This window comes from Macrotis lagotis, chromosome 1, assembly GCF_037893015.1.
Source record: "Macrotis lagotis isolate mMagLag1 chromosome 1, bilby.v1.9.chrom.fasta, whole genome shotgun sequence".
In the NCBI taxonomy this organism is placed as follows: Eukaryota; Metazoa; Chordata; class Mammalia; order Peramelemorphia; family Peramelidae; genus Macrotis; species Macrotis lagotis.
The window spans coordinates 457,185,237-457,197,796 of record NC_133658.1 but is presented as its reverse complement, the minus strand read 5'-3'; the positions used below and the strand labels follow the sequence as shown (position 1 = coordinate 457,197,796).

The 12,560-nt window shown below is 32.8% G+C and overlaps 1 protein-coding gene across 1 annotated transcript in view; it reads left to right on the top strand.

Annotated features, from left to right (window-relative positions):
* The window catches only part of SEC24A (SEC24 homolog A, COPII coat complex component), a 55,603-nt gene that overhangs the window by 18,599 nt on the left and 24,444 nt on the right, over positions 1-12,560 (top strand). The window contains exons 5-12 of the mRNA XM_074213534.1: positions 756-916; positions 1,221-1,393; positions 3,317-3,419; positions 4,730-4,856; positions 6,975-7,084; positions 8,043-8,155; positions 10,615-10,733; positions 12,295-12,350. Coding sequence (XP_074069635.1) covers positions 756-916; positions 1,221-1,393; positions 3,317-3,419; positions 4,730-4,856; positions 6,975-7,084; positions 8,043-8,155; positions 10,615-10,733; positions 12,295-12,350 — 962 coding nt within the window. The remainder of the gene's footprint in view (positions 1-755; positions 917-1,220; positions 1,394-3,316; positions 3,420-4,729; positions 4,857-6,974; positions 7,085-8,042; positions 8,156-10,614; positions 10,734-12,294; positions 12,351-12,560) is intronic.

Here is a 12,560-nt window from a genome sequence, read left to right as displayed (position 1 = left end):
AATAAATAAAATTTAAAATATGATAAAGTGAGCACTACTTTCTGAAGTTTTCCTGGTATCTCTATGCTAGCAACTGAAGGAAATATGGGATTAAGGATTTTGTTTCAGTCATTTCCCTTTTCTCTTTCTCTCTTCTCTTCCCTTCCTTTAGCCTATAATGGAAACTATATTTAAAGGTTAAATGGAATACTTGGGTACATCTGTTTTTCAAAGGAAAAGTAATCTCACTTTTTCCTGGGCATTTCATCACAGGGATAGAATCAGCCTCTCAGATATGTGGGGAAAATTGGACAGGAATGGGAAAGTAGCAGTATCGAGTTCATCCTTCTTTGTTCTTCACTGCCACTGAGAGCCCTGCCTTGCTTCCTTGAACCTAGTGAGGTGAAAAATTAGATGGAAAGGAATAGCAAGAGCAAACGGGCGAGAGAATATAGGAGAGGAGAGGAAATCCATTTACCTTAGTTATGTATGTCAGTTCTAAATTGACTATTAAATATTGTATGTTTCTGTGTGACAGCTAAAGTATATATTATACTGAAGTTACTTTTAGTTATTTTAGTCTGATGTAGAAGATGTTTGTTATTTGACTTAATTCACAAAATCAAATTTTTAAACTCATGGGAGCAAAGTACTCATGGGTAAATCTATAACTTTATAACTTTGGTTCCTTGTTTTGATTTTGACAGAAGTAAGGATTCTTTGACTTATTTAATAAATTATTATTTCTATATCAAAATTATTATTTTTTCTTTTAGCAACCCCACAACTTACCAATCAGAATCCCAAAATGAGTCGAAATGTTGGCTATTCATATCCCTCCTTACCACCTGGATATCAAAATACATCCACCCCTAATATGACAGGAAAACCGTCCACAGCCTTGCAATACACTAGTGGGCTTCAGCCATTTTCTCAGGTAAATTGCTTTTTTCTTTCTTTTCCCCATTTCTCTTTTTTAGCTTGAAGAATTTTATATTTTGGCAAATTTCAGAATAACTTTCCATATTTTCTATTTGTCTAATTGGTTAGGGTAATTAACTTCTTTTACTTTTTCATTTTTATATTTGTTTTCTCCAGAGCTAAAATATTGACCTGGAAAAAAATCACTTTTATTTGTCAGAGGAATTAAATAGCCAAACCCTTTAACATTGCATTATATCCACTTTTACCTTAAATTGAACACTTAATAAAACTTACTTATTCTGAAATTATATTTTTAGTCTCCCTTAGGTGCTAATCATTTAACCACAAGCATGGGTGGGCTAAGTCTACATCCAGAAGGACTACGAATCATCAATCTTCTTCAAGAAAGAAATATGCTTCCTACAACCCCTTTGAAGGCTCCTGTCCCAAACTTGCATGAAGATATACAGAAACTTAACTGTAACCCAGAGTAAGACTTTTAACAATATTTCTTATGAAAGGTAACTTACAGTAAGCTTCAGTGCTGACTTCTTAGATGTAATATGCATCATTATAAAGCTTTTCTTTAAGTAGTTTTTATTTAAGAAAGATACATTTTGTTATGTGTTGCATTCAATTATGAAACAAACATAATGTAAAACCAAGTTGCCACTATCTATTAGTATCAGTTCATCTAAAAACATGTCAAACCTTGCCTTTTGTTAGGTTTGCTGTTAATATTAATATCATTTTAATCAGCCAGATAAGGTGGCATGCATCTTTATTCCCAGCTACTGGGGAGCTCAAAAATTCTGAAATGCAGTGAACTATGATGATCAAATGTCCACATAAATTTCATCATTGATATGTTAGCCCCAGGAATTGGAGACTGAGTGATGTAATAAAGGTCAGACCAGCCTAAGCCAAAAACAAGTCCATAAAAGTTCTTATACTGATTAGTATTGGAATTGGGTCTGTGAGTGGGCCCCTACATTTTCAGTCTGAGTAGGATGGAGAGATCCTGTCTTTAAAAAAAAAATTATTTCATCTAAGAGAATGTTAACTGGGATTATGATGACCCAAATAAAATACTTAGCACAATGCCTGGCACATAATAAGTGCTCTATAAATTTTAGTTATTAAAAATGTTAGACCTGTTTTTTCTTTATTTCTGTTTTATAGAAATCAGATAATTTAAGTGTTTAAAATAATTTTATCAAAAGTTGACTAAATTGGAGTATGATATACTTGAGTTTCAAAATATTTTTATTTTCATCAGTGTGTATATTCTTTTCAATAATGTTAATTGACACAAATCCCCCACTCCTCTTCTTCCTGCTTTAAATAGTTTCATGAGTTGCCATGATCAACTTTCACTGATGAGCCTTTGACTCTTAATTAGGTCATTCCCCCTTCACAATAGTTAGCAAAACACTTCACCTTTGTTATCTCATTTGATCTTCAGAAAACTCTGGAAGGTGGTTGCTTTTTTATCTGAACCCCTTTTTTTAAGATAAGAAGATTGAAGTTCAGTCAAGATTCAAACTCAGGTCCCCCTGAAACCTAGTCCAATTTTTTTATTTACTATTCCATCCAGAGGCCACCATGATGAATCATCAGAGTAGGTCTTCTGTGTAATACTTATTAAATAATGTTAATATGCATTTATAATTCAAATATTTTACATACAATATCTCATCTGATTGCTACAATAACATTGTCATATGTGACATGTGTGTAGTATAGGTACTATTATCCCTATTTGACAAATAGGATACTGGGAGAAGCTTATTGACCTACGCAAGATCCTGTAGGTAATAAGAGGAGACTTGTGTCTGAGCTGCTTAAAATTCAAATATTATCTGTAATTATATAAGTAAAAAGTGACATTAAAATTTAAAAAAAGCTAACTTTAATAGTCAAGAAGTCCTGTATTCAACTCCTGCTTCTGACATAGACTCTTGTCCGTTGTGACCATGGACAAGCTAGCATATGCACATTCTCTTGTTTGATATGACCATGGGCGATTTCTTAATTTTCCCCAAGCAGCTTTCCCAAGACTATAATAATATTACCAAATGAATTGCTAATCATAAAGTTTCTACCCTAGGAATTCCTTTCTTAGGTCCATCCTTCCCCTCCCCCAATAATGTATACAGAGATATCAAAAAATAAATGGTATCAATTCACCTGATTCTGCACCTGATAGAGAGTTGTTTAAGCCAAATAGAAGCAAGACCATGAGAATATAAATTGTATGCCCTCTTTAAATATTTAGTGAAATTGGAGAGGATTTGCTTAATATTATTCAATCGGTCATCAAAAGAAAAATAAAAAATGTTTTATTCTTAATATTTAATTATATTTTTATAGAAATATTTAAAGCAACTACATGTTATATACTTTCACACAGGTTGTTTCGATGTACTTTGACTAATATTCCTCAGACTCAGGCCTTATTGAACAAAGCCAAACTTCCTTTAGGGCTACTGCTACATCCTTTCAAGGATTTATTGGTATGTTAAACTTTTAAAAGTGACTGATGGTATGTTAAGCAGTTATATGGATGATGTGTTAGTGTTTTTCTTGATAATATCTGAAATACTGTGTTGAGTTTTGTTAATTATAATTCCATTAACTTGGGTGATAACTTTTAATTGCCTTTTGCTATTCTTTCAAAATTTAATCCCATTTAGGGGATAAATAAATTATTGGAAAGCCTAAGGAGTATTGTGGCATGTGGTTTTACAACTAAACCATGGGAGGGTTAAACTTAATTATGGGTACACATGTCAGTTTTCTCTTTTTGACTATTTCAGTGGATTCTTCTTTAGCTTAGTCTGACTTTTGACTATATAATATGTAGAAAAGACATAAAATTGGAAAATTATAGAATTAAATTGCATGTTAATAAGAAAAATTTTGATTTCATTAAAATACTTTCATAAGAATTAAATCAATCTTTTCACTTAGGACACATTTAGAAACTTGATATTTGCTCTTAGATAATAATAATAATGTTTATCCTTCGTTTTTGAAGAAGACCATGACATCAGGGAGGTGATGCCATGACAAGCACATGAATTGGATTTGAGTGAGAGGGTTCTATACTAGGTTACAAGCCTCACTTTCTCCTCCAGAACCATCTGGGACCAGTGGGCAGATATGAATTAGGACTACTGGAGATGGCTCTGGATGTGAGGAAATCAGGGTTAAGTGATTTGCCCATGGTCACACCACTAGTAAGAGTCGAACTCCCATCCTCCTGATTCCAAAGTGTGTTCTCTATCCACTGCACCACCTAGCTGCCAGATGGTACAGTGGCTAGAGCACTGGCCTTGGAATCAGAACAGGAGTTCAAATCCAACCTCTGACACTTACTAGCTATGTATAATCTTGGGCAAGTCACTTAAACTCTGCCCCACATCCAGTCATCCTGATTCATATCTGGTCACTGGCTTTGAAGGAGAAAGTGAGGCTGGTGACTTGGTGCAGCACCCCTCACTCAAATCCAATTCATGTGCTTGTCATGGCATCACCTCCCTGATGTCATGGTCTTCTTCGAGAATGAAGGACAAATATTTACTCTTAGACTTTGTATTTAGGATTTTAAAATTTTACTGTTAAATATTTTTTCTGCTTTATATGGGTATGAAAATTTATTTGGAAGATGCTTTTAAATTTCTTGTACTTTTTATTTATATTTCTTGAGTATTCACAACTGTTAATGCGAAGAAATGTATTACTCAGAGAGTAATAATTTGACCTTTAAAAATGAAGAACTCTTGTTCTTTAAAAAAAAAACTGATTTTTTGTTTTGTTTCAGCAATTGCCTGTTGTTACCTCCAGTACAATTGTGAGATGCCGTTCTTGTAGGACATACATCAACCCTTTTGTCAGTTTTCTTGACCAAAGGAGATGGAAGTGCAATTTGTGTTATAGAGTCAATGATGGTATGTCTTTTAAAATACTGGTTCTTAAATGTTTTTTATTCAAAAGCTGTCCCCATGCCTTTTTACTTAGTCACTGATTAAGACACATATTGAGAAAGAAGAGAGGTGTGAGAACAATTTATTGAATATAATCTTCAGAGAAAGCTTTCGTCTTTTTTCTTTCCATGTTGTCTCTGCTTCTGCCAAAACAATAAGACAAAGATTATGTAATTTTTAAAAATTCATTATTGAGTTCCTGCTACCTACTGATAATCATCTTCCTTAGTCTTTATTAATTGATGTCATCCATTATAATTTCAACAACTCAAAAGGATTTCACACACACACACACACACACACACACACACACACACACTTGGCTTAAATGTAAGTGATAGGATAGCACCAGAACTTTTGTAGGGGTGGCTAGGTGGTGCAGTGGATAAAGCACCAGCCCTGGAGTCAGGAGTACCTAAGTTCAAATCTGGCCTCAGCTACTTAATAATTACCTAGTTGTGTAGCCTTGGGCAAATCACTTAAACACATTGCCTTGAAGAAAACCTAAAAAAAAAAAAAGCGTGTTCCTATATTAGCCTATTTCAAAAAACTGCAAAAGCAATAAAGAAAGTGAGAAAATAACACTTCAGGTTGCATTCAGAGTTCACAGTTCTTCCTTTGGAGGTGGATAGCATTTTAAAATCATGAATCCTTTGGAATTGTCTCAGATCATTGTATTGCTCAGGATATTCACATCTTTCACAGTTGTCATCATTACAGCGTTTCTATTACTATACTTAATGATCTCCTGGTTTTTCTCACTTTATGATGCATCATATAAGTCTTTTCATATTTTTCCTGAAACCCCCCCGTCAACATTTCTTATATATTCCATATATATTCCATCACAATCATGTTACAGCTTGTTCAGCTTTTCCCCAATTGATGAACATCCCCTCAATTTCCAATTCCTTTCTACCACAAAAAGAGGTATTATAAGTATTTTTGAACATGTAAGTCCTCCTTTTTCTTTGATTTTTTTGTGGTTACAAACCCAGTAGTGATATTTTGGGGTCAAAGAGTATACACAGTTTTATAGCCCTATAGTATCTACCTTTCAGTTTTATTTTGAGATTCTTTGTAAATAAATGAAAAGTTTTTTTGTATATCTTAATGTAATACATAAATTTTAGGTAATTATTTAACATTTGGAAAATGTGAAGTTGAACTTTGAACCTTTATTCACTCATTCTGCAAGAATTTATTTGGCGCCTTGCTACAAACTGGGGATACAATGGACAAAAAATGAAGCAAAGAGTTTACATTCTGCTGGAGATAAGCATTTGAACTGTATCCTGAAAGAAACTAGGGATTCTATGAACCAGAAGTAAGGAGGGAATGCATCTCCCTTCTCCCCACCCATGGATAGCATCCTATGGCAAGGAGATAGAATTTTGTTTATGGGGAGTAGCAGGTAGGACAGCATGGTGAAAATGTAGATTGCATGAAGATGCATCATGTGCTCTAAGTCTAGAAAGATGAGTGAAAATCACATCATCTAGGACTTTAAGGAGTGGAGCTTCATTAAGCAAGGGAGCGATATGCAAAGCTGGCAGTGTTTTAGGTGTTGGACTGGAAAGAGTACAAGAGACCATGTGGGAGGTGATATGGACTTGAATAAGACTGGTAACCACATGAGTGGAGAGAAAAGGTTAAATATGAGAAATATTTTGAAGGTAGTAGCTATTCAACTTGATAATTGATCCAATAATAAGATATAAGGAAGAGAGACTAGTCTAGGATGACTAAAACTGAATATGGATGATGAGGACTATAGTGGAACCCTCAACAAATTTAGGGAAGTTAAGAAGAAGGGAGAATTTTAGGAGAAAGATTATGAGTTCTTCTTTTGAACATGCTGAGTTTATGGAACATATAGGTCATTCAGTTGGAAATACACAGCAAACATTTTGGTGATGTGGGACTGGAGCACAGGAGAAGAGTAGGTTTGGAGATTTAGATAGAATCATTTGTATATAGATAATCATTAAATCTTTGGTATTTTTTTTTATTCTAAATTTGAATTAACATTAGGACAAATGAGATTTACACATTGATTTATCATTTAATCATTATATACAGTTCCTGAAGAATTTATGTTCAATCCTGTGACCAGAGTATATGGAGATCCTCTTAGAAGACCTGAAGTTCAAAATGCTACTATTGAGTTTATGGCTCCTTCAGAATATATGGTAAGTTTTTATTTTTTCTAACTTAATTACTATATTTGGTTGTTAGGTTCTAACAAATGTTGTATTGGGTTTTGAATTAACAGTTTTAATTCATATTTATTATAATACTATTTAGTTTATCTAATCCCTATTTAACTTGAACCATCTTGCTATGTAGTTTTCAAGAGTAATCTATAATTTCTTCTCCTATTTAATGATAGGATTTTATCTGCCAAGTGTTGATGGAGATGCTTAACTAAAACTGGTAGTTATTATCTAAGAGATAGACTAGAAAGCCTGTCTTTTTGTTCTCACTTAATTTTTTAAATGTAATGATTAATTTGAATATTTCATGTCTATCCTCATTAATAAAATTGTTGGAGGTGAATAGAACTACATTATAATTTCATTTGAATTAAGAAGTTGCATTGCTTGGTTGTTGTTCTCAATTTGTTCTTAAAGAGGACCAAAATGACCTTAGTGTGTTTGGAGTCAAATTAGTATGTCTGACTATGGCTGATCAAACCAATTCAAGCTTGTAATACTCTACCACAGGTTGCACATGATAATCCATGTGAACATTTGGGGTGAATTCTCTAAACTTGGATATGTCATGTTTCTTTTAAACTGATCAGTTTTACTTTGCTCATAGAGCACCAGCACCTGGATCTGAGTTCCAAGAAGTTCCATGTAAACTTAATTGAACCCATAGCTGAAATAGATTTAACTACAAAACCAATTGTGGACACAAGAATTTTTACTTTAACGATTCAACACTAAATTATGTAGTTATTCTACTATTTTCATGTTTCTTTTTCATGACTTATTAAATTATCTACATTCTCTGTTTAAAAAATGATTCTATATGAAGCTCTATTATATAAAGATATAATAAAGTTATAATTGAAATAATTATAAGCTAATTTTCTTTAGAAATGAGGATATATTTTAGTAAAACCGTTTTTTTTCCTTTCCTTAGTTACGTCCCCCTCAGCCTCCTGTGTATCTCTTTGTGTTTGATGTGTCTCACAATGCAATTGAAACTGGATATTTGAATTCAGTTTGCCAGAGTTTGCTGGACAATCTAGATTCGTAAGTTTTTAGTTTTGCCAATAGAATTTTAACCCAAACCTGAGATGTGTTAAGTGTTAATCCCTCAGTTTACTGGTTGGGTTCCAAAAGTTCATTGTTGTCACAGGATCATAGGACTTAAAGCTGGAAGGGACAGTAGAGTTCATCTGTTCTAACTCCTTTCTTTTACAGCTGAGGAAACAGAGACTCAGAAATTAAGTGACTTACCCATTTGTCTGAAACTCAGAATTTTTTTCCTTGTTGAAACAGTGTTTCAGATATTGGTCAGGTTCCTCAGCCAGACCATAATATTATACAGTAATTATACAGTAATATAGTACAGCTCCAATATATGATAGAACAAGAGAACATAATGATCCTGTGCAGAGGGAGAGAGAAGTGGAAACAGGAAGCACCATTGCCACCATTTATGGATGAGCAACATATGGAAGTTCAATTTTATTCTTCATTGTTGGAATTTTTTTTCAGTAGCACTTTTGTTTAATTAATATTCAAGATATATGGTATCTATGTCATATACACATGAGAAATAAGGGGAACTATCCTAAGTATAGTACTATATTAGAGTTTATTTATATACACAAATGCACATGCACAGGCTTATATACTTTCTTTCATTTACTGTTAATTTACAGTCTTTCTCTAGTGCAGGAAATCTAAATAAAAGGTTTTATTTTCTATTAATTGATTTTAGACATTGTTAGGCTTTTTAGGGAAATCTTTTAAAAATAAGAAAGTTGCTATTTTTAAAAGATAACATTCAAGGAACTGCTAGGTGACACAGTTTGATAGAACACTGGTCCTAGAATCAGGAGGACTTGAGTTCAATTCTGGCCTCAGACACTTAATAATTGCCTAACTGTATGATCTTGGGCAAGTCACTTAACCCCATTGCCTTAAATAAATAAAATTTTTTAAAAATTTAAAAAGTTTAAGAAAAAAGAAATCAAAGCAATTGATAACTATCAATAATCACATAAAAGAAATGCTTTAAAAGACAACATTCTATTACCTTGGACATAAAAATATAGTATATAATCAAAAAAGAATATATTTATCTGAAATTTTAAAAATGTTATCATAAATCAAATCAATATTTTTTTTTAGGTTTTTTGCAAGGCAAATGGGGTTAAGTGGCTTGCCCAAGGCCACACAGCTAAGTAATTATTAAGTGTCTGAGACCGGATTTGAACCCAGGTACTCCTGACTCCAAGGCCTGTGCTTTATCCACTAAGCCACCTAGCTACCCCTAAATCAATATTATTTAGAATAGAACAACTAAGTGGTGTTGATAGAGTACTGAACCTGAAGGCAGGAAGACTTCCTGAGTTCAAATATGGCCTCAGGAGCTTTTTAGCTATGGTCTCAGGCCAAGTAGCTTAATCCTGTTTGCCTGTTTCCTCATTTGCAAAATGAACCAGAGAAGGAAATGGCAAACTACTCTAGTATCTTTGCCAAGAGAACCCCAAATAGGGTCACAAAGAGTCAGATGCAGCTAAACAAAAGGAATAAATGATTTGAAACAATTTTTTGTATGTAGATTATTACTTTGTAGAGTTAAAATATATTTGCTATTTTGAAAAAGATATGTTATCAAACTTTTAAGAATTCTGGCTAACAGATTGAGTATACGACTTGAACTAAATAGTAGAGCTACAATAGTACTGTAGTAGTAATGCTGTATGACTATGATTTATCTCCAAAATCATATTTGTTATGTATTTATAATAATGCTTCATATTTATAGTTTTTATTGGGGGAATGGAGATTGTTTTGTACTTGACCTGTGATTTTCATTAACTTCCATTATGGAAACTCCTTCTATCAGTGCAAATCAGCTTATCTGAAATTTATAGCCTTAAATAGTTCTCAGTGAATTTAGAGGTTAATTGACTTGCCCAATCACACAGTTATGTATATGGAACAGGCTTGAATTGAAGTGATCTGAATCCAAAGTCAACCCTCTGTGCTTTGTTGCCTTTGCAGAGCTTTATAATTCTCACAAATCACTTTTTTTCATAAAACTATGTAAGATAAATAGTACAAATATTTTACTCCCATTTTAACAGTCAAAAAATGAACTTTAGGGGTGGCTAGATGGTGCAGTGGATAGAGCGCCGGCACTGGAGTCAGGAGTATCTGAGTTTAGGTCTGGCCTCAGACACTTAATAATTACCTAGCTGTGTGGCCTTGGGCAAGCCACTTTAACCCTATTGCCTTGTAAAAACCTAAAAAAAAAAATGAACTTTAAAAGTTGTGATTTACCAAGGATTTTACAAATGAGTATCAAGATTTAGGACTAAAACAATGTATTCTGATCCAGGCCTAGTGTTCTTCTAGTATGCTAAGTTGCCCACCACAAGTTTCTGAAATTCATAACAGGTATTTAATCTCCTGTCATTGAACTATTTGGGTGCAAAGTTATGATAGAAATTTTAACCTTATGAACTTCTTTTTAGGCTTCCTGGTAACACTCGAACAAAAATTGGCTTTATAACATTTGACAGTACAATCCACTTCTACAGTCTTCAAGAAGGTCTCTCTCAACCTCAGATGCTAATAGTTTCAGATATTGAAGGTATATTTATGAATTTAAAGGTTAAAAATAATATTTCTTGAAAAATATTAATCAGTTACATAGGATATTATACTGAGCATTAAATGCTAAATTTTGCATGTAAATCATATAATATGTCATGCTAAAGGGGATCTTGATGATCCTTTAATCCAACCTCCTTTATTTGACAAATGGTGAATGGGAGTCAGCAGGTTACCCAAGTCTCCTTTATGTGGGAGAAGGCACACCCTGAGCTAGTCAGTGTAGAATTCATGCAATATACCTTGGCATCACAGCTGTTATTTGATGTTACTTATCCTATTAAGATAGTGACATGCTGACTAGTGATAATTTGTGTAACTGGGGAAAGTGACCTGGGATTAGGAACAGTCTTGCTGATATCAACCTTCCTTTTTCTGTTGTACCATGCTAACCCTTTCTAATAAATTAGCATAAATTAACAATGGACTCTCAATTCATTAGAATCATGTTTAAAACCCTCTATAGTGAGACAGTATATTGAATGTATTGTGAATATATTAAGACAATATATTGAAGAGGTGAGAATTTAACAGGATGTAAATTATAAGAGCTTTTGGGAATTGATATTCATTGTTTAATTTCTAGTCATCTGATCTTTTCAAGATAAATATGATCTCATTAGTAAAAATTCAGAATTTTAATTTTCATATCTGTAAAATGAAAGAGTTTGCCTAGAAGTTCTCTAAGGTCCCTTCAAGCTCTAAGAATGTAGACAATATTTTAGCTCTTAGCAAAATAAAAATGTAGAGAATTTATATTTTGATGCCTGAAAAGTAGTGCTGGAGATTATAGAATTTAAGATAAAAGGCAACATAAATGCTTCCTATGTGAAATGCTTGTTATACATTAAAGATATCACTTTACCAAAAGTTTAAATTAATGTTTTTGAATTTAAATTGATGAAAGCTAAAGTGCTACGTTTTATTTTTTTTATTACAAAGCTTTAAAGCTTTAATCAAAAGTATCACACGTGATGTGGTAAACAGTTTTTTATCCTTGGACCTTGCCCTACAGTTTGCTATGTTGAGCAATATAATTTTTAGAAACTACGATAGCAATGTTCTTATTGAGAGATGTGAGTACTTTTTGAATTACACAGCTGTTGGGAAACAGCAGCACTTCAGTGCAGTGACATAACATCCACCTGTTTCTGGTTATTTCACATTTGCTTATTGTATGTGCCAAGAACATGCCTATGACTGGCTTCTAAGGAGCAGGCAGAGATGAGTAGCATTTTATTGCAAAATACTTCCTTAGACCTTAGAAACAGTTCTTTAGGTGAATCAGTAGTCACTTCTTGGCAAATCAAAAGCAAATCATAGGCCCAGCTTCTTTGCAATTTCAAAAATTATTCAATTTCAGGGCTTTATTAATATCAGAGAAGTTTAAAAATACAGAAAGTAAAAATTTAGTCCTCATGTTGTCATATTTTGACAAATACAGAAATGTTGCATCCTTGAGTTTTAAGGATGAATCATTTCATCATTTTTATGTAGCTTAGAAATCATTAATTTTAAAAAAGAAACTTTTGTATTTTCAGATGTGTTCATACCGATGCCAGAAAACTTACTTGTAAATTTAAATGAAAATAAAGAGGTAAGAATCATTTTTATATCAGTATATATTTTATGATAACATTTTAAAGCAATAAGAAATTTAAGAGGAGTGATAAAATATTGACTTTAACATTTCTGAAACAGATGTCTTTCTTATATTAAAGTGTTTAGTGGATAAAATTTATCATATATCATACTTGTATTTAGATTGATATAGTAGAACTATTGCATAACAAAGTAGTTCTTTTTA